This window comes from Tachyglossus aculeatus, chromosome X3 (genome assembly GCF_015852505.1).
Source record: "Tachyglossus aculeatus isolate mTacAcu1 chromosome X3, mTacAcu1.pri, whole genome shotgun sequence".
Lineage (NCBI taxonomy): Eukaryota > Metazoa > Chordata > Mammalia > Monotremata > Tachyglossidae > Tachyglossus > Tachyglossus aculeatus.
The window spans coordinates 33,559,967-33,583,019 of record NC_052099.1 but is presented as its reverse complement, the minus strand read 5'-3'; the positions used below and the strand labels follow the sequence as shown (position 1 = coordinate 33,583,019).

The window sequence follows — 23,053 nt, the reverse complement described above, 5'->3', positions numbered from 1 at the left end:
GAGATAACTGAGGCACAGAGAAGTGAAGTGACTTTCCCAAGGTCACAGCAGCAGCCAAGTGGCGGAGCTGGGATTGGAACCCAGGTCTTTTGACTCGTGCTTTTTCCAATCAATCAATCAATCAATCATATTTATTGAGTGCTTACTGTGTGCAGAGCACTGTACTAAGTGCTTGGGAAGTACAAGTTGGCAACATATAGAGACGGCCCCTACCCAACAGTGGGCTCACAGTCCACTAGGCCAAGCTGCTTTCCATCCCTTTGGCTAATCTGTCCACAATCAACCAATCAATCAATCAATCGTATTTACTGAGTGCTTACTTTGTGCAGAGCACTGTACTAAGCGCTTGGGAAGTACAAGTTTGCAACATATAGAGACAGTCCCTACCCAACAGTGGGCTCACAGTCTAAAAGGGGGAGACGGAGAACAAAACCAAACATACTAACAAAATAAAATAAATAGAATAGATATGTATAAGAAAAATAAATAAATAGAGTAATAAATCCGTACAAACATATATACATATATACAGGTGCTGTGGGGAAGGGAAGGAGGTAAGATGGGGGGGATGGAGAGGGGGACGAGGGGGAGAGGAAGGAAGGGGCTCAGTCTGGGAAGGCCTCCTGGAGGAGGTGAGCTCTCAGTAGGGCCTTGAAGGGAGGAAGAGAGCTAGCTTGGCGGACATTAGCTTGGGAGATGGTGACATTCAGAGAACTTGAAAAAGGCATCGGACACCGAAACCAATAAATCCAGCTCTTCAACAAAAAAACGTGCAGAAAAGACTTTTGAAGTCTTCTCTTCCCCCCTTCCACACCCATGGATAAGATTTTTCCCCCTTTGGGCAAGTCACTTCACTTCTCTGGGCCTCGGTTACCTCATCTGGAAAATGGGGGGTTAATAATAATAATAATAATAATAATGGCATTTATTAAGTGCTTACTGTGTGCAAAGCACTGTTCTAAGCGCTGGGGAGATTACAAGGTGATCAGGTTGTCCCACGGGGGGCTCGCAGTCTTAATCCCCATTTTACAGATGAGGAAACTGAGGCCCAGAGAAGTCAAGTGGCTTGCCCAAAGTCACACAGCTGGCAATTGGTAGAGCCGGAATTTGAACCCCTGACCTCTGACTCCAAAGCCCGGGCTCTTTCCTCTGAGCCATGCTGCTTCTCCAAGGCTGCGAGCCCCCCGTGGGACAACTTGATCACCTTGGAAATTCCCCAGTGCTTAGAACAGTGCTTGGCACATAGTAAGTGCTTAATAAATGCCATTATTATTATTATTATTACTAAGTGACTCTCCCAAAGTCACACAGCTGACAAGTGGCAGGGCCGGGATTAGAACCCCCGACCTCTGACTCCTACGTCCGCGCTCTTTCCTGAAGATACTTGGCAAATTCAGCGCTTAGAACAGTGCTTTGCACATAGTAAGTGCTTAATAAATGCCATTAAAAAAAAAATTCGTGAGCAGTGGTGATAGGTCATTGCTAGCCTTTTTTGACCAGGGAAACTGAGGCAGGGACTCCTGGACAGCGAGGTGGAAGGTTTGGCCCCCTTTGCCTTCTGTCTCTCTCTCTCTCTCTCTATCTCTCTCTCCCCAGACTAGAAGCTGCCAGAATGCTAGCCTTTTTTGACCAGGGAAACTGAGGCAGGGACTCCTGGACAGCGAGGTGGAAGGTTTGGACCCCTTTGCCTTCTGTCTTTCTCTCTCTCTCCCCAGATTAGAAGCTGCCAGAATACTCATCCTCAAATAGCCTCCGGGACAAGGGGTGGCGACTTGCAATTCTCTCACCAGCTTAATGGAAAAGAAGAAAGGAAGTGACGGCGAGTGTTTCGAGCGAAAATAACTAGAATTAATCTCTGTGGGTTGGGAAGGGCTGTAAATTATGGGCAGGGACAAGTTTAAAGAGTTTAACCGCATCGGCGAGAAGTAAATTGAATTGAGAGAAATGAGAATTTAATCTGGAAAGAAGACGGTTTTCCAAACTGTGATGGTAAAGTGCAATTAAAACCAATACGGCTGAGAAATTAAGGGGGCTGGTAGGAGCCGGGGAAATGAACCCCGCAGGAAAATGCAGCAGGAACCAGGAACGAAAAAAAAGGGCGTCCATCCAGTTTGGAGCGGGGTCCCGGGAAAACAAAAATGGACTCCTCCCCGTCCCCCACTTTCCTCTGTTGCCCGTCCCCCAAATCCCAGTCCGATTGAGAGAGAAATGCCAACTGCATTCAACAAGTCTTCCCATGGATTTATGAGAAGCATGGTCCTGGGAATCAGAAGGACCTGAGTCCTAATCCCGGCTCCGCCACGTCTGCTGTGACCTCCTCCTCTTCTCCCTCTTCCCCATCCGGGCCTTTCTTTTCTTTATTCCAGGCCCGGTTGGCCCCTTCCCTGACTGCAGCCTTCCTTGGGACGTGCGTTCGAGTGCGGGCACCACGGATCCTCCCTGAATCGTCTTTCATTCAACACGCGGGTAAAATTTGACTTTGGCGAGCCCCGTTATCGCGACTATCTTCCCTCTGTATTTAGATTCCGTGGCACCTTCCCTCTGAGGAGCTGCCTGGACATTGGAAAATGGAATCGGCAACTTCCCCTCGGCCATGTGGCACGGGAGCAGCAAAGCGATTAGCTAATTCAATTGTCTGACCGGACAAAAGGCACCAGAAAATGTTTTTGGTCGGTTTTCGACTGGGCCGGAATGGAAATGCTATTAAATAAATGCAATCCAAGTCCCAGTCCATATCCTGTCAGGTACCGGCGGCTCTGGGACCCCCACAGATTTCCATTCAGCCCCAACTTCTGCCCTGATTTATCTCCGGGGTGGCTGACTTCTTCTCAGGAAGGATTCCCTGCCTGTGGCCCTTCCTTCACTGGGAAAGGGAGCGGGAGAAGAGGAAATGACTCCTGGAGGAGACATTTCTTTGGTGGAGATGTGGAAAGGGCAACGCGGATGCCCGGGAAATCCGCAGGGTTGCCCAGCCTCGCATGCCGGAGGGCAGAAAACACGCTCCGGTGGTTGGCATCTACTTCGAAGCGGCGATGGAGGTGTGGCAGCCGCCTTCCCTGTGGACGTTCGCCTCTTTGCCATCAGTTCGGACTTGGCTTTTCTCTTCGGGGCACCAGTTTTGCCCCCTTTAAAAAATATGTATTAATATTTAGTATTTTGGTCGGAATTCTCTTAGCCTTTTCTAGTGAAACTCAAGCCCTGTTTTCACGTGTTTTTAATCTGTGACAATAAGCCTTCCTAGACAGTCCAGTGAGACATTAAGAGTTTGTTGTTCCAGTTTGTACCTGATTAATAATAATGAGGCATTTGTTAAGCGCTTACTATGTGCAAAGCACTGCTCTAACACTGGGGTGGATACAAGGTGATCAGGTTGTCCCACGTGGGGCTCAGTTTTAATCCCCATTTTCCAGATGAGGTAACAGGCACAGAGAATAGTAATAATAATAATAATGATGGCATTTATTAAGCACTATGTGCTGGGAAGGTTACAAGGTGAGGAGGTTGTCCCAAGGGGGGCTCACAGTCTTAACCCCCATTTTACAGATGAGGTAGCTGAGGCCCAGAGAAGTTAAGTGACTCACCCAGCTGACAAGTGGCGGAGCCGGGATTAGAACCCATGACCTCTGGCTCCCAAGCCCGGGCTCTTTCCACTGAGCCACGCTGCTTCTCTACTTTTTCAACTAAGCAGCAGTGGGACCAAGTGAATAGAGCACAGGCCTGGGCGTCAGAAGGACCTGAGTTCTAATCCCGGCTCCACCACTTGTCTGCTGTGTGACCCCGGGCAAGTCACTTCACCGCTCTGTGCCTCAGTTACCTCACCTGTAAAATGTGGACTATGACCATGAGCCCTATGTGCTTAACCAGATTAATGCGTTTCCACCCCAGCACTTAGTACAGTGCCTGGCACGTAGTAAATGCTCAATAGCATCTATTAAAAACAAAAACTATCTAATAATGCCTCCAAGTGCCCTTTGTGTTTTTCCAGTTTTTGCCTAGAACATTTCACACTCTTGTGTTTTCCTCAAATCTTCCATTCTGACCGTGCTCCTGTGATTCCAGTCTCCTGAGCAGTGCATTTTTTTTGAGTAGGCGGTCATTGGGTGGAATTTGTGGAAATGAGTCAAAAACTGGAATACTCACTAGAATTATAAGCTCCTCAAGGGCAGGGATCATGTCATCAAATATTCTTCATTTTCTTTTTTTCCCCCACTATGGCGTTGCCCTGATTTGCTCCTTTTATTCACCGCCCCCCGCCCCACAGTACTTAAGTACGTTATCTGTAATTTATTGATTTATTTATATTAATGCCCGTCTCCCCCTCTAGACGGTGAGCTCACTGGGGGCACACAGTAAGTGCTCAATAAATACAGTCTGTTGATGGATTATTCAAAATAATCCTGCTTGGATTGTGAGCCCCCGCGGGATAGGGACTCTGTCCAACCTAATTAACTTGAATTTTTCTGGAAGCTGACAGTTTACTGGCCTCAGGAGTTCGGTGTGCATGGTAGCCCTACCTCAATTTAGCCTCACCAAAGGCTACACCTGAGGAGAAGCGGCTTTCGATGGTGCAATTTCCATCCAAATCTGCTCATTCAAAAATGATATAAAGATAGAAAAAGAGTCCTAGCATACAAAAAATACTGTTCTGTTCGGCGAGACGGAATTACGGGCACACGGTCCTTTTATGCTTTTATTACAATACGGGGAAGCTTACAGATACAGAGAAATGGTCAATAATTTGTCATCAAAAGGCTCCATTAATCGCGTTTGATATCGTGAGTTAGAAAGGTCATTTGCTAGAGTCAAATTAAAAAAAAAAAAAGATTTGGGGGGGGGGGGGGGTTGTTTGTTTTTAAAGACTCCCCTGCAACGATAGTTAGCGTTCAGAAACCTTCTTCATCTAAGCCCTGCTTTTGGTCCACGATGCACTTGTTGAGGATGAAGCCGGTCTACGAGCGCGTGTACTTGCCCCAGATGTGCAACATGAACACGGAGGCGATGAACAGAAGGCTCATAACCAGCACAGGAACGGGCCCGCTGAAAAGGCAAGAAGGCAGCCAGCGTCAGATCTGCAAGTCTTTTCGACAGGGACTGTCTCTCTATGTTGCCAACTTGTACTTCCCCAGCGCTTAGTACAGTGCTCTGCACACGGTAAGCGCTCAATAAATACGACTGATGATGAAAGTACGTAAGAACGCCACCGAGGGACTAGCTGGCTGTGAAAATCCACTGGGAATGTGCGGGAATAACCAGCACTGGAACGGGCCTGCTGAAAAGGCAAGAAGGCAGCCAGCGTCAGATCTGAAAGTCTTTTGGACCGTGAGCCCACTATTGGGTAGGGACTGTATATGTTGCCAACTTGTACTTCCCAAGCGCTTAGTACAGTGCTCTGCACACAGTAAGCGCTCAATAAATACGATTGATGATGAAAGTACGTAAGAACGCCACCAAGGGACTAGCTGGCTGTGAAAATCCACTGGGAATGTGCGGGAATAACCAGCACTGGGACGGGCCCGCTGAAAAGGCAAGAAGGCAGCCAGCGTCAGATCTGAAAGTCTTTTCGACTGTGAGCCCACTATTGGGTAGGGACCGTCTCTATATGTTGCCAACTTGTACTTCCCAAGCGCTTAGTACAGTGCTCTGCACACGGTAAGCGCTCAATAAATACGACTGATGATGAAAGTACGTAAGAACGCCACCGAGGGACTAGCTGGCTGTGAAAATCCACTGGGAATGTGCGGGAATAACCAGCACTGGAACGGGCCCGCTGAAAAGGCAAGAAGGCAGCCAGCGTCAGATCTGAAAGTCTTTTCGACTGTGAGCCCGCTATTGGGTAGGGACTGTCTCTATATGTTGCCAACTTGTACTTCCCAAGCGCTTAGTACAGTGCTCTGCACACAGGAAGCGCTGGATAAATACGATTGATGATGAAAGTACGTAAGAACGCCACCGAGGGACTAGCTGGCTGTGAAAATCCACTGGGAATGTGCGGGAATAACCAGCACTGGAACGGGCCCGCTGAAAAGGCAAGAAGGCAGCCAGCGTCAGATCTGAAAGTCTTTTCGACTGTGAGCCCGCTATTGGGTAGGGACCGTCTCTATATGTTGCCAACTTGTACTTCCCCAGCGCTTAGTACAGTGCTCTGCACATAGTAAGCACTCGATAAATACAGTTGATGATGAAAGTACGTAAGAACACCACCGAGGGACTAGCTGGCTATGAAAATCCACTGGGAATGTGTGGGAAAGAGTCACCGGAGCCACCCGAGAGACAATCTTAACGCCGCCTAACCCTCTTGGGGATGCAGACTACGCGGGGTTTTCAAAGGCTCGCCCATAAACAATCGGACTGGGGACACCACTAACCCGACAGGCTTTCGCTATTCACGGTGAGTACGCAAATTTTAAAACACCTGGGCACAATTTACTAGCTTTCTTAGAGGTGGAACCATCATCAATCGTATTTACTGAGCGCTTACTATGTGCAGAGCACTGTACTAAGCACTTGGGAAGTACAAATTGGCAACTCCCGCCTCTCCTCGCTCCTCTTACACTTCACTTCTCTGATGCTCACCTTCTCCCTGTACCTCCATCTCGTCTATTTCCCTGCCAACCCCTCCCTCACATCCCTCCCTCCTCGTATCTTTTAGACTGCGAGCCCACCGTTGGGTAGGGACTGTCTCTATATGTTGCCAATTTGTACTTCCCAAGCGCTTAGTACAGTGCTCTACACATAGTAAGCGCTCAATAAATACGATTGATGATGATGATGATGATATCCGACAGTCACTTTTCCCTCTTTTCAAAGCGTTACTCCGAGGCCTTCCCTCACTAAGCCTTCCTTCCCTCTTCTCCCACCCCTTTCTGTATCACCCTGACTTGCTCCCTTTACCCACCCCCTCTCCCATCCCCACAGCGCTTATCGATCAATCAATCGTATTTATTGAGCGCTTACTGTGTGCAGAGCACTGTACTAAGCGCTTGGGAAGTACAAGTTGGTAACATAAATGTTGGCTTATGTGCCTAAAAGTCATTTATTCATTCATGTGTCTGTCTCCCCCTCTAGACTGCAAGTTTGTTGTGGGCAGGGATTGTGTCTGTTATATTGTGATATTGCACTCTCCCAAACACTTAGTATTCATTCATTCATTCATTCAATCGTATTTATTGAGCGCTTCCTGTGTGCAGAGCACTGTACTAAGCGCTTGGGAAGTACAAGTTGGCAACATATAGAGACAGTCCCTATTCATTCATTAATTCAATCGTATTTATTGAGTGCTGCCTGTGTGCAGGGCACTGTACTAAGCGCTTGGGAAGTACAAGTTGGCAACATATAGAGACGGTCCCTATTCATTCATTCATTCAATCGTATTTATTGAGCGCTTCCTGTGTGCGGAGCACTGTACTAAGCGCTTGGGAATTACAAGTTGGGAACATATAGAGACGGTCCCTATTCATTCATGCATTCAATCGTACTGTTGAGCGCTTCCTGTGTGCGGAGCACTGTACTAAGCGCTTGGGAAGTACAAGTTGGCAACATAGAGAGATGGCACCTAGTCATTCATTCATTCAATCATATTTATTGAGCACTTCCTGTGTGCAGAGCACTGTAATAAGCACTTGGGAAGTACAAGTTGGCAACATATAGAGATGGTCCCTATTCATTCATTCATTCAATCATATTTATTGAGTGCTTCCTGTGTGCGGGGCACTGTACTAGGCGCTTGGGAAGTACAAGTTGGGAACATATAGAGACGGTCCCTACCCAACAGCGGGCTCACAGTCTACCCAACAATGGGCTCACAGTCTAGAAGGGGGGACACAGACAACAAAACAAAACATGCGGACAGGTGTCAAGTCCTCAGAATAGAATTAAAGCTAAATGCACATCATTAACAAAATAAATAGAATAGTAAATATGTACAAGTAAAACAGAGTACAGTACAGTGCTCTGCATCCAGTAAGTGCTCACTAAGTAAGAGTAAGCGCTCAATAGAGAAGCAGCATGGCTCAGTGGAAAGAGCCCGGGCTTTGGAGTCAGAGGTCAGGGGTTCAAATCCCAGCTCCGCCAATTGTCAGCTGTGTGGCTTTGGGCGAGTCACTTCACTTCTCTGGGCCTCAGTTCCCTCATCTGGAAAATGGGGATTAAGACTGTGAGCCCCACGTGGGACAACTTGATCACCTTGTATCCCCCCAGCGCTTAGAACAGTGCTTGGCACATAGTAAGCGCTTAACAAATACCATCGTCCCAGACTGAGCCCCCTCCTTCCTCTCCCCCCTCCTCCCTTTCCCCATTCCCCGCCCCCCCCCCTCCGCCTTACCTCCTTCCCCTCCCCACAGCACCTGGATAGATGTTTGTACATATTTATTACTCTATTTATTTTACTTGCACATATTTATTCTATTTATTTTATTTTGTTAATATGTTTTCTTTGTTGTCTGTCTCCCCCTTCTAGACTGTGAGCCCGCTGTTGGGTAGGGACCGTCTCTAGATGTTGCCAACCTGTAGTTCCCAAGTGCCTAGTACAGTGCTCTGCACACAGAAAGCGCTCAATAAATACGATTGAATGAATCATTATTACGTATGACTGACTGACTGGTCCTGGAGCGAAAACGTGAGATTTCCTCTGTCCCCTCCAAATTCAGATAATCCCAGGCTGGACCAGCTCTCCCCCTTCTAGACTGTGAGCCCGCTGTTGGGTGGGGACCGTCTCAAGATGTTGCCAACTTGGACTTCCCAAGCGCTTAGTACAGTGCTCTGCACACAGTAAGCACTCAATAAGAAGCAGTGTGGATCAGTGGAAAAGAGCCCGGGCTTTGGAGTCAGAGGTTATGGGTTCAAATACCGGCTCCGCCACTTGTCAGCTGGGTGACTTTGGGCAAGTCACTTCACTTCTCTGGGCCTCGGTCACCTCATCTGTAAAATGGGGATTAAGACTGTGAATCAATCACTCAATCAATCATATTTATTGAGCGCTTACTGTGTGCAGAGCACTGGACTAAGCGCTTGGGAAGTCCAAGTTGGCAACATATAGAGACAGTCCCTACCCAACAGTGGGCTCACAGTCTAAAAGGGGGAGACAGAGAACAAAACCAAACATACTAACAAAATAAAATAAATAGAATAGATAGGTACAAGTAAAATAAATAAATAAATAAATAGAGTAATAAATATGTACAAACATATATACAGGCGCTGTGGGGAAGGGAAGGAGGTAAGATGAGGGGGATGGAGAGGGGGATAATAATAATAATAATAATAATGGCATTTATTAAGCGCTTACTTTGTGCAAAGCACTGTTCTAAGCACTGGGGAGTTTACAAAGTGACCAGGTTGTCCCATGGGGGGCTCACAATCTTAATCCCCATTTTACAGATGAGGGAACTGAGGCCCAGAGAAGTGAAGTGACTTGCCCAAAGTCACACAGCTGACAATTGGCGGAGCCGGGATTTGAACCCATGACCTCTGACTCCCAAGCCCGGGCTCTTTCCACTGAGCCACACTGCTTCTCCAGCATGATGAGGGATGAGGGGGAGAGGAAGGAAGGGGCTCAATCTGGGAAGGCCTCCTGGAGGAGGTGAGCTCTCACTAGGGCCTTGAAGGGAGGAAGAGAGCTAGCTTGGCGGATGGGCAGAGGGATTGGGGGCATTCCAGGCCCCCCTGTGGGACAACCTGATCACCTTGGAACCTCCCCAGTGCTTAGAACAGTGCTTTGCATGTAGTAAGCGCTTAATAAATGCCATCATTATTATTATATTATTAATAAATACGATTGAATGAATGAATGAATGACCTCTGACTCCCAAGCCCGTGCTCTTTCCACTAAGCCACGCTGCTTCTAAATAAAGTATATATTCTAAATATAAATTTGTGGAGGCCTTCCCAGACTGAGCCCCTTCCTTCCTCTCCCCCTCGTCCCCCCGCCATCCCCCCCATCTTACCTCCTTCCCTTCCCCACAGCACCTGTATAGATGTATATATGTTTGTACGGATTTATTACTCTATTTATTTATTTATTTTACTTGTTCATATCTATTCTATTTGTTTTATTTTGTTAGTATGTTTGGTTTTGTTCTCTGTCTCCCCGTTTTAGACTGTGAGCCCGCTGTTGGGTAGGGACCGTCTCTAGATGTTGCCAACTTGGACTTCCCAAGCGCTTAGTCCAGTGCTCTGCACACAGTAAGCGCTCAATAAATACGATTGATTGATTGATCGATTGAATGGTGAAGCTTCAGAGCAGCAGAGCCCCCTAGTGGCCCAACAATTACACACCCACACACCAACCCTCTACCTTAATTTGCAGGCTCAGATTTACATTTCCATCAGTGCTATTTACTAAGCGCTTACCCCGTGCAGGGCACTGTACTAAGCGCTTGGGAGAGCACACTACGGAGAGAGCTGGTAGAAGCGTTCCCTGCCCACAACAATTGAGAGGCAGCGCGGCATCGTGGATAGAGCAGGGGCCGGGAGTCGGAAGGTCAGGGGTTCGCACTCATGATGATGACGGCATTTATTAAGCGCTTACTATGTGCAAAGCACTGCTCTACGCACTGGGGAGGTTACAAGGTGATCAGGTTGTCCCATGGGGGGGCTCACAGTCATTCAGTCATTCATTCAATCGTATTTATTGAGCGCTGACTGTGTGCAGAGCACTGGACTAAGCGCTTCGGAAGTACAAGTTGGCAGCATATAGAGATGGTCCCTGCCCAACATTCATTCAATCGTATTTATTTATTTATTTATTTTTTGATGGCATTTATTAAGCGCTTACTATGTGCAAAGCACAGTTCTAAGCACTGTTCTAAGCGCTGGGGTAGATACACAGTAATCAAGTTGTCCCACGTGGGGCTCACATCATCATCATCATCATCAATCGTATTTATTGAGCGCTTACTATGTGCAAAGCACTGTACTAAGCGCTTGGGAAGTACAAATTGGCAACATATAGAGACAGTCCCTACCCAACAGTGGGCTCACAGTCTAAACGGGGGAGACAGAGAACAAAACCAAACATACTAACAAAATAAAATAAATAGGATAGATATGTACAAGTAAAATAAATAGAGTAATAAATATGTACAAACATATATACATATATACAGGTGCTGTGGGGAAGGGAAGGAGGTAAGATGGGGGGGATGGAGAGGGGGACGAGGGGGAGAGGAAGGAAGGGGCTCACAGTCTTTAATCTCCATTTTCCAGATGAGGGAACTGAGGCCCAGAGAGGTGAAGCGACTTGCCCAAAGTCACCCAGCTGACAGGTGGCGGAGCCGGGATTTGAACCCATGACCTCTGACTCCAAAGCCCGGGCTCTTTCCACTGAGCCACGCCGCTTCTCTTATTGAGCGCTGACTGTGTGCACAGCGCTGTACTAGAAGGGGCTCGCGGGGCAGACGCAGCTGGGGACGCTTCGGGGCGCGCAGCCGCAGAGGAGGGGCTCAGGGAGTAGTCATGGCGGGCAGTAATAATAATAATAATAACGATAATAATAATAATAATGAATAATGTTGGAGACAGACAACAAAACTAAACCATAATAATAACAATGATAATAATAATAATGGCATTTGTTAAGTGCTTACTAGGTGCGAAGCACTGTTGTAGACAGGTTACTTTCTATCTCCCCCAGGGCTTAGAACAGAGCTTGGCACCTAGTAAGCACTTAACAAATGCCATTATTGTTATTATTATTATTATTATCGTTGTTATTATTATGTTTTGTTTAGTTTTGTGGTCTGCCTCCCCCTTCTAGACTGTGAGCCCCCTTTTGGGTAGGGACCGTCTCTAGATGTTGGCAACTTGTACTGCCCAAGCGCTGAGTCCAGTGCTCTGCACACAGTAAGCGCTCAATAAATACGACTGAATGAATGGGTAGGGACTGTCTCTATATGTTGCCAACTTGTACTTCCCAAGCGCTTAGTACAGTGCTCTGCACACAGCAAGTGCTCAATAAATATGACTGAATGAATGAATAAATACGATAGAATGAATGAATAAATGACAGGTCACAAAGCAAGTAGTGGAGTGGGGATTAGAACCCAGGTCTCCTGCCCTCCGTAACAGAATCCTTGTGGGTCTGTTGGTGCCTCTCATAGGGGTGAGAAGGAGCAGGGGGAGAAAGTGAGTAGGAGTCTCAAGAAGAATTTCCAAAAGCATTTTCCAGTGCAAGAAAAGTGAAGGACAAGGACATTTTTTCAGGTGTTGAATGTACCTGTTTCCTGCTGCCTACATAATATACACCTTGGATAAAATTCGTTAGGGCCTGTGAGCATCTTGGCTATATTAATGAGGGTAGCACATCTCTGAATTTGGTTGCTAAAGCTCCTTGTGTGAGAGAAAAAACAAGAAGCTTTACTAGAATATTATGCAAATAAAGAAATTTATAGTTTAAAACAGGGACTTTGGAACTAATGGAGTAAATTGCAGTTCAGGTACATCCATAGTCTGGGAGAATTTTATTTCTGAAGCAGGGTAAATTAGGTGCATTTTTAAAACTTAGGATCTCAGGCTTAATTATTTGTTCTGGACTAGGAAAATGGTCACACAGACCACTCCATGAATAGAGTTCTGAATGGTGTTAACGTGGGGTACGACAGCTTGGATTTATCTGCTAATGGCATGAGAGCTTATAAACTGAATCACAATTATTTGACTGGTTGTGTCTATCCAGCGGCCTCCCCATTCTAGGTATTCTCATTGGGTAGGGACTGTCTCTATATGCTGCCGATTTGTACTTCCCAAGCGCTTAGTACAGTGCTCTGCACATAGTAAGTGCTCAATAAATACGATTGATGATGATGATGATGAATGAATGAAGAAGGGGGAGGCAGACAACAGAACATATTAACCAAATAAAAATCAACAGAATAGTAAATTTGTACAGGTGAAACAGATGGACGAACCCCCATTTTACAGACGAGGGAACTGAGGCGCAGAGGCGTTCAGTGACTTGCCCAGAGTCCAAATCCCGACCACACCTGTGTGAGTGCGCAGGGTGTCAGGCAAAAAGATTTGTTGAGTGCTTACTGTGTGCGGGGCTTTGTGCCAAGCGCTTGGGAGGGTACAACACGACAACGAAGGGACACATTCCCCGCCCTCGGAGATCCAATTCCCAGTCGAGTGGTCACTCCCATCATTCACTCTCCCAGTGCGGCTTGGAGAAATAGAATCAAGGGCGGAATAATCGGATTACACCGTTTCCCCTGCAGTTTTCTGCCGCTCCCATTATTTACGGTGACACAGCTAGATGAGGGGCTCCTTCTCCCCCGCAAGCAGCACGAGATGCATGAGGAAATAAGCCAAAACCGTCTAATCTGTTGCTGTGCGGCCGCCCCGAGGATGCCATCCTGGATTATGGAGGAGGAGAGGGGAGAGAGGGCAAACGTGCCCTTCTATCCTATAATGATGGCATTAATCAATCAATCAATTGTATTTATTGAGCGCTTACTGTGTGCACAGCACTGTACTAAAAGCTTGGGAAGTACAAGTTGGCAACATATAGAGACAGTCCCTACTCAACAGTGGGCTCACAGTCTAAAAATGAAGCGCTTACTATTTGCACGGCACTCTTCTAGGCGCTGGGGAGGTTACAAGGTGATCAGGTTGTCCCACGGGGGGCTCACCGTCTTCATCCCCATTTTACAGATGCGGTCACTGAGGCACGGAGAAGTGCCCAAAGTCACACCGGCGGAGCCGGGAGTCTATCTTGTCTGACCCCAGGGTAAGGGGCAAGTTACCCGCCGGATTCATTCATTCAATCGTATTTATTGAGCGCTTACTGTGTGCAGAGCGCTGGACAAAGCGCTTGGGAAATACAAGTTGGCAATATATAGAGACGGTCCCTACAAAGTGATCAGGTTGTCCCACGGGGGGCCCACCGTCTTCATCCCCATTTTACAGATGCGGTCACTGAGGCACGGAGAAGTGCCCAAAGTCACACCGGCGGAGCCGGGAGTCTATCTTGTCTGACCCCAGGGTAAGGGGCAAGTTACCCGCCAGACTCATTCATTCAATCGTATTTATTGAGCGCTTACTGTGCGCAGAGCGCTGGACTAAGCGCTTGGGAAATAAAAGTTGGCAATATATAGAGACGGTCCCTACAAAGTGATCAGGTTGTCCCACGGGGGGCTCACCGTCTTCACCCCCATTTTACAGATGCGGTCACCGAGGCACGGAGAAGTGCCCAAAGTCACACCGGTGGAGCCGGGAGTCTATCTTGTCTGACCCCAGGGTGAGGGGCAAGTTACCCGCCGGATTCATTCATTCAATCGTATTTATTGAGCGCTTACTGTGTGCAGAGCGCTGCACTAAGCGCTTGGGAAATACAAGTTGGCAATATATAGAGGCGGTCCCTACCCAACAGTGGGCTCAGCGTCTAGAACATTATCTGATCCCCTGAAATGCAGGCTTTTCTGTCCTTGGGGACACTGAGGCAGGGTCAGAATGCCTAGTCTACTTTTCAGGAACTGATCTAGTGCTTGACATTGCTTGTGCAATGTGCAAGTCCATTGCAGGTGGGCTTAATGATCATAATTACCTCCTTACTTACCCATAATTACCCATCTTACCTCCTTCCCTTCCCCACAGCACCTGTATATATGTATATATGGTTGCACATATTTATTACTCTATCTATTTATTTATTTTACTTGTACATTTCTATCCTATTTATTTTATTTTGTTGGTATGTTTGGTTTTGTTCTCTGTCTCCCCCTTTTAGACTGTGAGCCCACTGTTGGGTAGGGACTGTCTCTGTGTGTTGCCAATCTGTACTTCCCAAGCGCTTAGTACAGTGCTCTGCACAAAGTAAGCGCTCAATAAATACGACTGATTGATTGATTGATAATTTTGGTATTTGTGAAGCGCTTACTATGTGCAAAGCACCGTTCTAAGTGCTGGGGAGGATACCAAGTGATCGGGTTGTCCCACGTGGGGCTCACAACCTTAATCCCCATTTTACAGATAACTGAGGCCCAGAGAAGGGAAGTGACTTGCCCAAAGTCACACAGCTGACAAGCGGCAGAGCCGGGATTTGAACCCATGACCTCTGACTCCAAAGCCCGGGCTCCTTCCACTGAGCCACGCTGCTTCTCTATGCTGTCCACATGTTTTGTTGTGTGTCTCCCTCTTTTAGACTGTGAGCCCGTTGTTGGGTAGGGATCGTCTCTAGATGTTGCCGACTTGGACTTCCCAAGCGCTTAGTAATAATAATGATAATAATAATGGCATTTATTAAGCACTTACTATGTGCCAAGCACTGTTCTAAGCGCTGGGGAGGTTACAAGGTGATCAGGTTGTCCCATGGGGGGGCTCACAGTCTTCATCCCCATTTTACAGATGAGGGAACTGGGGCCTAGAGAAGTGAAGTGACTTGCCCAAAGTCACACAGCTGACAACTGGCGGAGCCAGGATTCGAACCCATGACCTCTGACTCCAAAGCCCAGGCTCTTTACACTGAGCCATGCTGCTTCTCTTGGTACAGTGCTCTGCACACAGTTAAGCGCTCACTAAATACGATTGAATGAATGAATGAACTGCTGTTACCCAAACAGGTCGTCTCAAGCTAAAAATAGCTGGAATTTAAAAAAAAAAATAAGAAAAAAAGAAAATCAATCATGGGGGCAATGTTACTACCATTGGGGAAGCAGCGTGGCTCAGTGGAAAGAGCCCAGGCTTTGGAGTCAGAGGTCTGGAGTTCAAATCCCGGCTCCGCCAATTGTCAGCTGTGTGGCTTTGGGCAAGTCGCTTCACTTCTCTGGGCCTCAGTGACCTCATCTGTCAAATGAGGATGAAGACTGTGAGCCCCCCGTGGGACAACTTGATCACCTTGGAACCTCCCCAGCGCTTAGAACAGTGCTTTGCGCTTAATAAATGCCATCATCATTATTATTATTAATTATATGTGGCTGAACATTCTTCCCCAGTGAGCGCTTAATAAATGCCATCATTATTATTATTATTATTATTATTATGAAGAATTCTCTGTGGCCGAACATTCTACCTCAGTGAGCACTTAATAGATGCCATCATTATTATTATTATTATTATTATTATGAAGAATTCTCTGTGGCCGAACATTCTACCTCAGTGAGCACTTAATAGATGCCATCATTATTATTATTATTATTATTAATTCTCTGTGGCTGAACATTCTACCTCAGTGAGCGCTTAATAAATGCCACACTATTATTATTATTATTATTATGAATTCTCTGTGGCCGAACATTCTACCTCAATGAGCGCTTAATAAATGTCATCATTATTATTATTATTATTATGAGTTCTCTGTGGCCGAACATTCTACCTCAGTGAGCACTTAAAAGATGCCATTATTATTATTATTATTATTAATTATCTGTGGCCGAACATTCTACCTCAGTTAGCACTTAATAGATGCCATTATTATTATTATTATTATTATGAATTCTCTGTGGCCAAACATTCTACCTCAGTGAGCGCTTAATAAATGCCATCAATATTATTATTATTATTAATAATTTTCTGTGGCCAAACATTCTTCCTCAGTGAGCACTTAAGAAATGCCATCATTATTATTATTATTATTATTCTCTGTGGCCGAACATTCTACCTCCGTGAGCGCTTAATAAATGCCATTATTATTATTATTATTATTAATAATTCTCTGTGGCCGAACATTCTACCTCAGTGAGCGCTTAATAAATGCCATTATTATTATTATTGTTATTAATTCTCCGTGGCCGAACATTCTACCTCAGGGAATCCAGGACTTTGAAGGTATTTACGATCCCCGTGTCTTCGTGATGGGAGACGGCGCTCTCCCAAAACACGCCAATCTCCTTTATGCTTTATTCGTAGAGGACGTTGAGATTTGTTTGAAAGCTGCCTGTTTTTTTACTGCGTTCTCTGCTTCAGCTATGACTTACACTTTGAGTCCCGGGGAATCCTCGGTGTAGAATCTCCACATTCCCCCAGTTCCCGCCGAAGTGGTTCGACCTGTGCTTCTTGTTCCACAGCTGGCATTTTTCCTAGGAAAAGACATCGCAGTATGAGTTATGTCGAAAGGAAAACGTAAGCCCCTCGAGGGCACGTATTCTATCTTATTCCCACTCTCCCAAATGCTATGAGCTGTAGTTGGTGCGTCCTAATGGAAAGCGCCCAGAACCAGGAGTCGGGAGCCTTGGGTTCTAATCCTGCCTCCGCCACTTTCTTTGTGTGACCCTGGGCATGTCGTTTCACTCCTGGCCTCATCTGTAAAATGGGAACTGAGACAGGGAGCCCCAAGTGGGACAGGAACTGTGTCCAACCGACTTGCCTGTAATAATAATGATGGCACTTACTAAGCGCTTACTGTGTGCAAAGCACTGTTCTATCCACCCCAGTGCTTACATAGTAATTGCTTAACAAATACCAAAATTATTATTATTATTATACAAGCTTAGTCCAGTGAGGAGTACACAGTAAACTCTTAATGCCATTAAAAATAAAAAAAAAGCTTAGAGGGATCCAAGCTCAGCGGTCAGGGAGGTGAGGGGTGGAACCATCAGGGAGAGAAGGATGCAACAATCAGGGAGGAAAGGGATGCAACGATCAGGGAGGAAAGGGATGCAACGATCAGGGAGAATAGGGATGCAATGATCAGGGAGAATAGGGATGAAACGATCAGTGAGGAAAGGGCTGCAACGATTAGGGAGGAAAGGGGTGCAACGATCAGGGAGGAAAGGGGTGCAACAATCAGGGAGGAAAGGGGTGCAACAATCAGGGAGGAAAGGGGTGCAACAATCAGGGAGGAAAGGGGTGCAACAATCAGGGAGGAAAGGGGTACAATGATAAGAGAGATGAGGGGTGGAACAATCAGGAAGGAATGGGATGCAATGATCAGGGAGGAAAGGGACGCAACGATCAGGGAGGAGAGGGGTGCAACACGATCAGGAAGGAGAGGGATGAAACGATCAGCGAGGAAAAGGGTGCAATGATCAGCGAGGAAAGGCGTGCAAGATAAGGGAGATGAGGGGTGTAACGATCAGGAAGGAAAGGGATGCAGTAATCAGGGAGGAAAGGGGTGCAATGATCAGGAAGGAAAGGGATGCAACGTTCAGGAAGGAGAGGGGTGCAACGATCAGGAAGGAGAGGGATGAAATGATCAGCGAGGAAAGGGATGCAACGATCAGTGAGGAAAAGGGTGCAATGATCAGCGAGGAAAGGCGTGCAAGATAAGGGAGATGAGGGGTGTAACGATCAGGAAGGAAAGGGATGCAGTAATCAGGGAGGAAAGGGGTGCAATGATCAGGAAGGAAAGGGATGCAATGATCAGGAAGGAGAGGGATGCAACGATCAGTGAGGAAAAGGATGCAATGATCAGTGAGGAAAAGGATGCAACGATCAGTGAGGAAAGGGATGTAACGATCAGTGAGGAAAAGGATGCAATGATCAGTGAGGAAAAGGATGCAACGATCAGTGAGGAAAGGCGTGCAACATAAGGGAGATGGGGGTGCAATGATCAGGAAGGAAAGGGATGCAGTAATCAGGGAGGAAAGGGGTGCAATGATCAGGAAGGAAAGGGATGCAACGATCAGGGAGGAGAGGGGTGCAACGATCAGGAAGGAGAGGGATGAAATGATCAGTGAGGAAAAGGGTGTAACGATCAGTGAGGAAAAGGGTGCAAGATAAGGGAGATGAGGGGTGCAACGATCAGGAAGGAAATGGATGCAGTAATCAGGGAGGAAAGGGGTGCAATGATCAGGAAGGAAAGGGATGCAATGATCAGGAAGGAGAGGGATGCAACGATCAGTGAGGAAAAGGATGCAATGATCAGTGAGGAAAAGGATGCAACGATCAGTGAGGAAAGGGATGCAACGATCAGCGAGGAAAAGGATGCAATGATCAGTGAGGAAAAGGATGCAACGATCAGTGAGGAAAGGCGTGCAACATAAGGGAGATGGGGGTGCAATGATCAGGGAGGAAAGGGGTGCAATGATCAGGAAGGAAAGGGATGCAACGATCAGGGAGGAGAGGGATGCAACGATCAGGGAGGAGAGGGATGCAACGATCAGGGAGGAAAGTGATGCAATGATCAGTGAGGAAAAGGATGCAACGATCAGTGAGGAAAGGGATGCAACGATCAGTGAGGAAAGGGATGCAACGATCAGTGAGGAAAGGGATGCAACGATCAGTGAGGAAAGGGATGCAACGATCAGTGAGGAAAGGCGGGCAAGATAAGGGAGATAAGGGGAGCAATGATCAGGAAGGAAAGGGATGCAACGATGAGGGAGGAGAGGGATGCAGCGGAGGAGGATGGGGAGGGTGGAGGAAAGGGTGGCACCTCTGCCTCACGGTGGATCCGGCGGCCCGGGCGGCTACGGCTTTGCTGGGGGAGCGTCCGGAGGCCCCCACGTTGGTTCCGCTGGGCGTGGGGCCAGGCTGCGGAAAAATGCCAAAACATCAATCAATCAATCGTATTTATTGAGCGCTTACTGTGTGCAGAGCACTGTACTAAGCACTTAAGTGCTTTGGAGTCAGAGGTCATGGGTTCAAATCCCGGCTCCGCCAACTGTCAACTGGGTGACTCTGGGCAAGTCACTTCATTCATTCATTCATTCAATTGCATTTACTGAGCGCTTACTGTGTGCAGAGCACTGGACTAAGCGCTTGGGAAGTACAAGTTGGTAACATCTAGAGACGGTCCCTACCCAACAGCGGGCTCACAGTCTAGAAGGGGGAGACAGACAACAAAACAAAACATATTAACAAAATACAACAAATAGAATAGTAAATATGTACAAGAAAAATAGAGTAATAAATCTGTACAAACATATATCCAGGTGCTGTGGGGAGGGCAAGGAGGGAGGGCGGGGGGGATGGGGAGGAGGAGAGGAAAAAGGGGGCTCAGTCTGGGAAGGCCTCCTGGAGGAGGTGAGCTCTCAGTAGGGCTTTGAAGGCTTCATTCATTCATTCACTCAATCGTATTTATCGAGCACTGACTGTGTGAAGGCTTCATTCATTCATTCATTCAATCGTATTTATCAAGCGCTGACTGTGTGAAGGCTTCATTCATTCATTCATTCAATCGTACTTATTGAGCGCTGACTGTGTGCAGAGCACTGGACTAAGCGCTTGGGAAGTCCAAGTTGGCAACATATAGAGACGGCCCCTACCCAACAGCGGGTTCACAGGCTAGAAGACTTCTCTGGGCCTCAGTTCCCTCATCTGGAAAATGGGGGTGAAGACTGTGAGGCCCCATGGGGACAACCTCATCACCTTGTAACCTCCCCAGCGCTTAGAACAGTGTTTGGCACATAGGCCTCACTTTCATCATCTGTCAAATGGGGATGAAGGCTGTGAGCCCCCCGTGGGACAACCTCATCACCCTAGAACCTCCCCAGCGCTTAGAACAGTGCTTAGCACCTAGTGAGTGCTTAATAAAGGCCATTATTATTATTATTTTCTGGGCCTCACTTTCCTCATCTGTCAAATGGGGATGAACAGTGAGCCCCCAGTGGGACAACCTCATCACCTTGGAACCTCCCCAGTGCTTAGAACAGTGTTTGGCACATAGGCCACACTTTCCTCATCTGTCAAATGGGGATGAAGACTGTGAGCCCCCAGTGGGACAACCTCATCACCCTGGAACCTCCCCAACGCTTAGAACAGTGCTAGGCACCTAGTAAGCGCTTAATAAAGGCCATTATTATTATTATTCTCTGGGCCTCACTTTCCACATCTGTCAAATGGGGATGAAGGCTGTGAGCCCCCAGTGGGACAACCTCATCACCCTGGAACCTCCCCAGCGCTTAGAACAGTGCTAGGCACCTAGTAAGCGCTTAATAAAGGCCATTATTATTATTATTCTCTGAGCCTCGCTTTCCTCATCTGTCAAATGGGGATGAAGACTGTGAGCCCCCAGTGGGACAACCTCACCACCCTGGAACCTCCCCAGCACTTAGAACACTGCTTGGCACCTAGTAAGCGCTTAATAAACTCCATTATTATTCTTCTCTGAGCCTCACTTTCCTCATCTGTCAAATGGGGATGAAGACTGTGAGCCCCCAGTGGGACAACCTCATCACCCTGGAACCTCCCCAGCGCTTAGAACAGTGCTTGGCACCTAGTAAGCGCTTAATAAACACCATTATTATTATTATTCCCTGAGCCTCGCTTTCCTCATCTGTCAAATGGTGATGAAGACTGTGAGCCCCCAGTGGGACAACCTCACCACCCTGGAACCTCCCCAGCGCTTAGAACAGTGCTTGGCACATAGGCCTCACTTTCCTCATCTGTCAAATGGGGATGAAGACTGTGAGCCCCCAGTGGGACAACCTCATCACCCTGGAACCTCCCCAGCGCTTAGAACACTGCTTGGCACCTCGCAAGCGCTTAATAAAGACCATTATTATTATTATTCTCTAAGCCTCAGTTTCCTCATCTGTCAAATGGGGATGAACAGTGAGTCCCCAGTGGGACAACCTCACCACCCTGGAACCTCCCCAGCGCTTAGAACAGTGCTTGGCACATAGGCCTCACTTTCCTCATCTGTCAAATGGGGATGAAGACTGTGAGCCCCCAGTGGGACAACCTCATCACCCTGGAACCTCCCCAACGCTTAGAACAGTGCTAGGCACCTAGTAAGCGCTTAATAAACGCCATTATTGTTATTCTCTGAGCCTCACTTCCTCATCTGTCAAATGGGGATGAAGACTGTGAGCCCCCAGTGGGACAACCTCATCACCCTAGAACCTCCCCAGCGCTTAGAACAGTGCTAGGCACCTAGTAAGCGCTTAATAAACGCCATTATTATTATTATTCCCTGAGCCTCGCTTTCCTCATCTGTCAAATGGGGATGAAGGCTGTGAGCCCCCAGTGGGACAGCCTCATCACACTAGAACCTCCCCAGCGCTTAGAACACTGCTTGGCACATAGGCCTCACTTTCCTCATCTGTCAAATGGGGATGAAGACTGTGAGCCCCCAGTGGGACAACCTCACCACCCTGGGACCTCCCCAGCGCTTAGAACAGTGCTTGGCACATAGGCCTCACTTTCCTCATCTGTCAAATGGGGATGAAGACGGTGAGCCCCCAGTGGGACAACCTCACCACCCTGGGACCTCCCCAGCGCTTAGAACAGTGCTTGGCACATAGGCCTCACTTTCCTCATCTGTCAAATGGGGATGAAGACTGTGAGCCCCCAGTGGGACAACCTCACCACCCTGGGACCTCCCCAGCGCTTAGAACAGTGCTTGGCACATAGGCCTCACTTTCCTCATCTGTCAAATGGGGATGAAGACTGTGAGCCCACAGTGGGACAACCTCACCACCCTGGGACCTCCCCAGCGCTTAGAACACTGCCTGGCACCTAGTAAGCGCTTAATAAACTCCATTATTATTCTTCTCTGAGCCTCACTTTCCTCATCTGTAAAATGGGGATGAAGACTGTGAGCCCCCAGTGGGACAACCTCACCACCCTGGAACCTCCCCAGCGCTTAGAACAGTGCTTGGCACCTAGTAAGCGCTTAATAAAGGCCATAATTATTCTTATTACGATGGAATGAGTGAATAAATCCTATTAATGAATGAAGTAGGCGCTCAATAAATATTAAGGAATGAAGGAGAGTGAAACGGGGAGCCCCCCACAGGCCCTCAAAGCGCGCGCAGGCGCAAAAACGCGTGCGCGCGCGCCTTACCATGCTGCAGACCTCAGGCGGCGGGCGGCAGAAAGACCTCAGGCGGCGGGCGGTGACGTCACCCCCTCGCAAGGACCCCGCCGGGGCTGCCCGCCGACCCGCCCACCCCCAACCGCCCAATCCACGGCCGCGGAGGCCGATCAGGCAGCGCCGAGGGCAGCCCCGGGCGCTAGGCTGAGGTGGCTTTGCCGACGGACGGACGGGGGCGGGGCGAGGACCCCGAGCGAAGCCTTACGTGGCGGGAGAGAAGGAGCGACTGCGCAGGCGCGGGGGGGGGGGCGGCTGGAAGGAGCGCGCAGGCGCAGTGTCGCGGCCGGATTCATTCATTCATTCATTCATTCATTCATTCATTCATTCGTATTTATTAATAATAATAATAATGCTGGCAATACTATGTGC

General features: G+C 47.8%; 1 protein-coding gene across 1 annotated transcript; it reads right to left on the bottom strand.

The window, feature by feature from the left end:
- Positions 1-4,676: 4,676 nt before the first annotated feature.
- SEC61B (SEC61 translocon subunit beta) lies at positions 4,677-22,749 on the bottom strand. Its single transcript, XM_038770397.1, has 4 exons — positions 22,655-22,749; positions 19,301-19,398; positions 16,905-17,006; positions 4,677-5,037 (listed from the first exon to the last, which is right to left on the bottom strand). The coding sequence occupies exons 1-4, from the start codon at positions 22,655-22,657 to the stop codon at positions 4,950-4,952; spliced, it is 291 nt and encodes a 96-aa protein (XP_038626325.1). The 5' UTR covers positions 22,658-22,749; the 3' UTR covers positions 4,677-4,949.
- Positions 22,750-23,053: the final 304 nt, after the last annotated feature.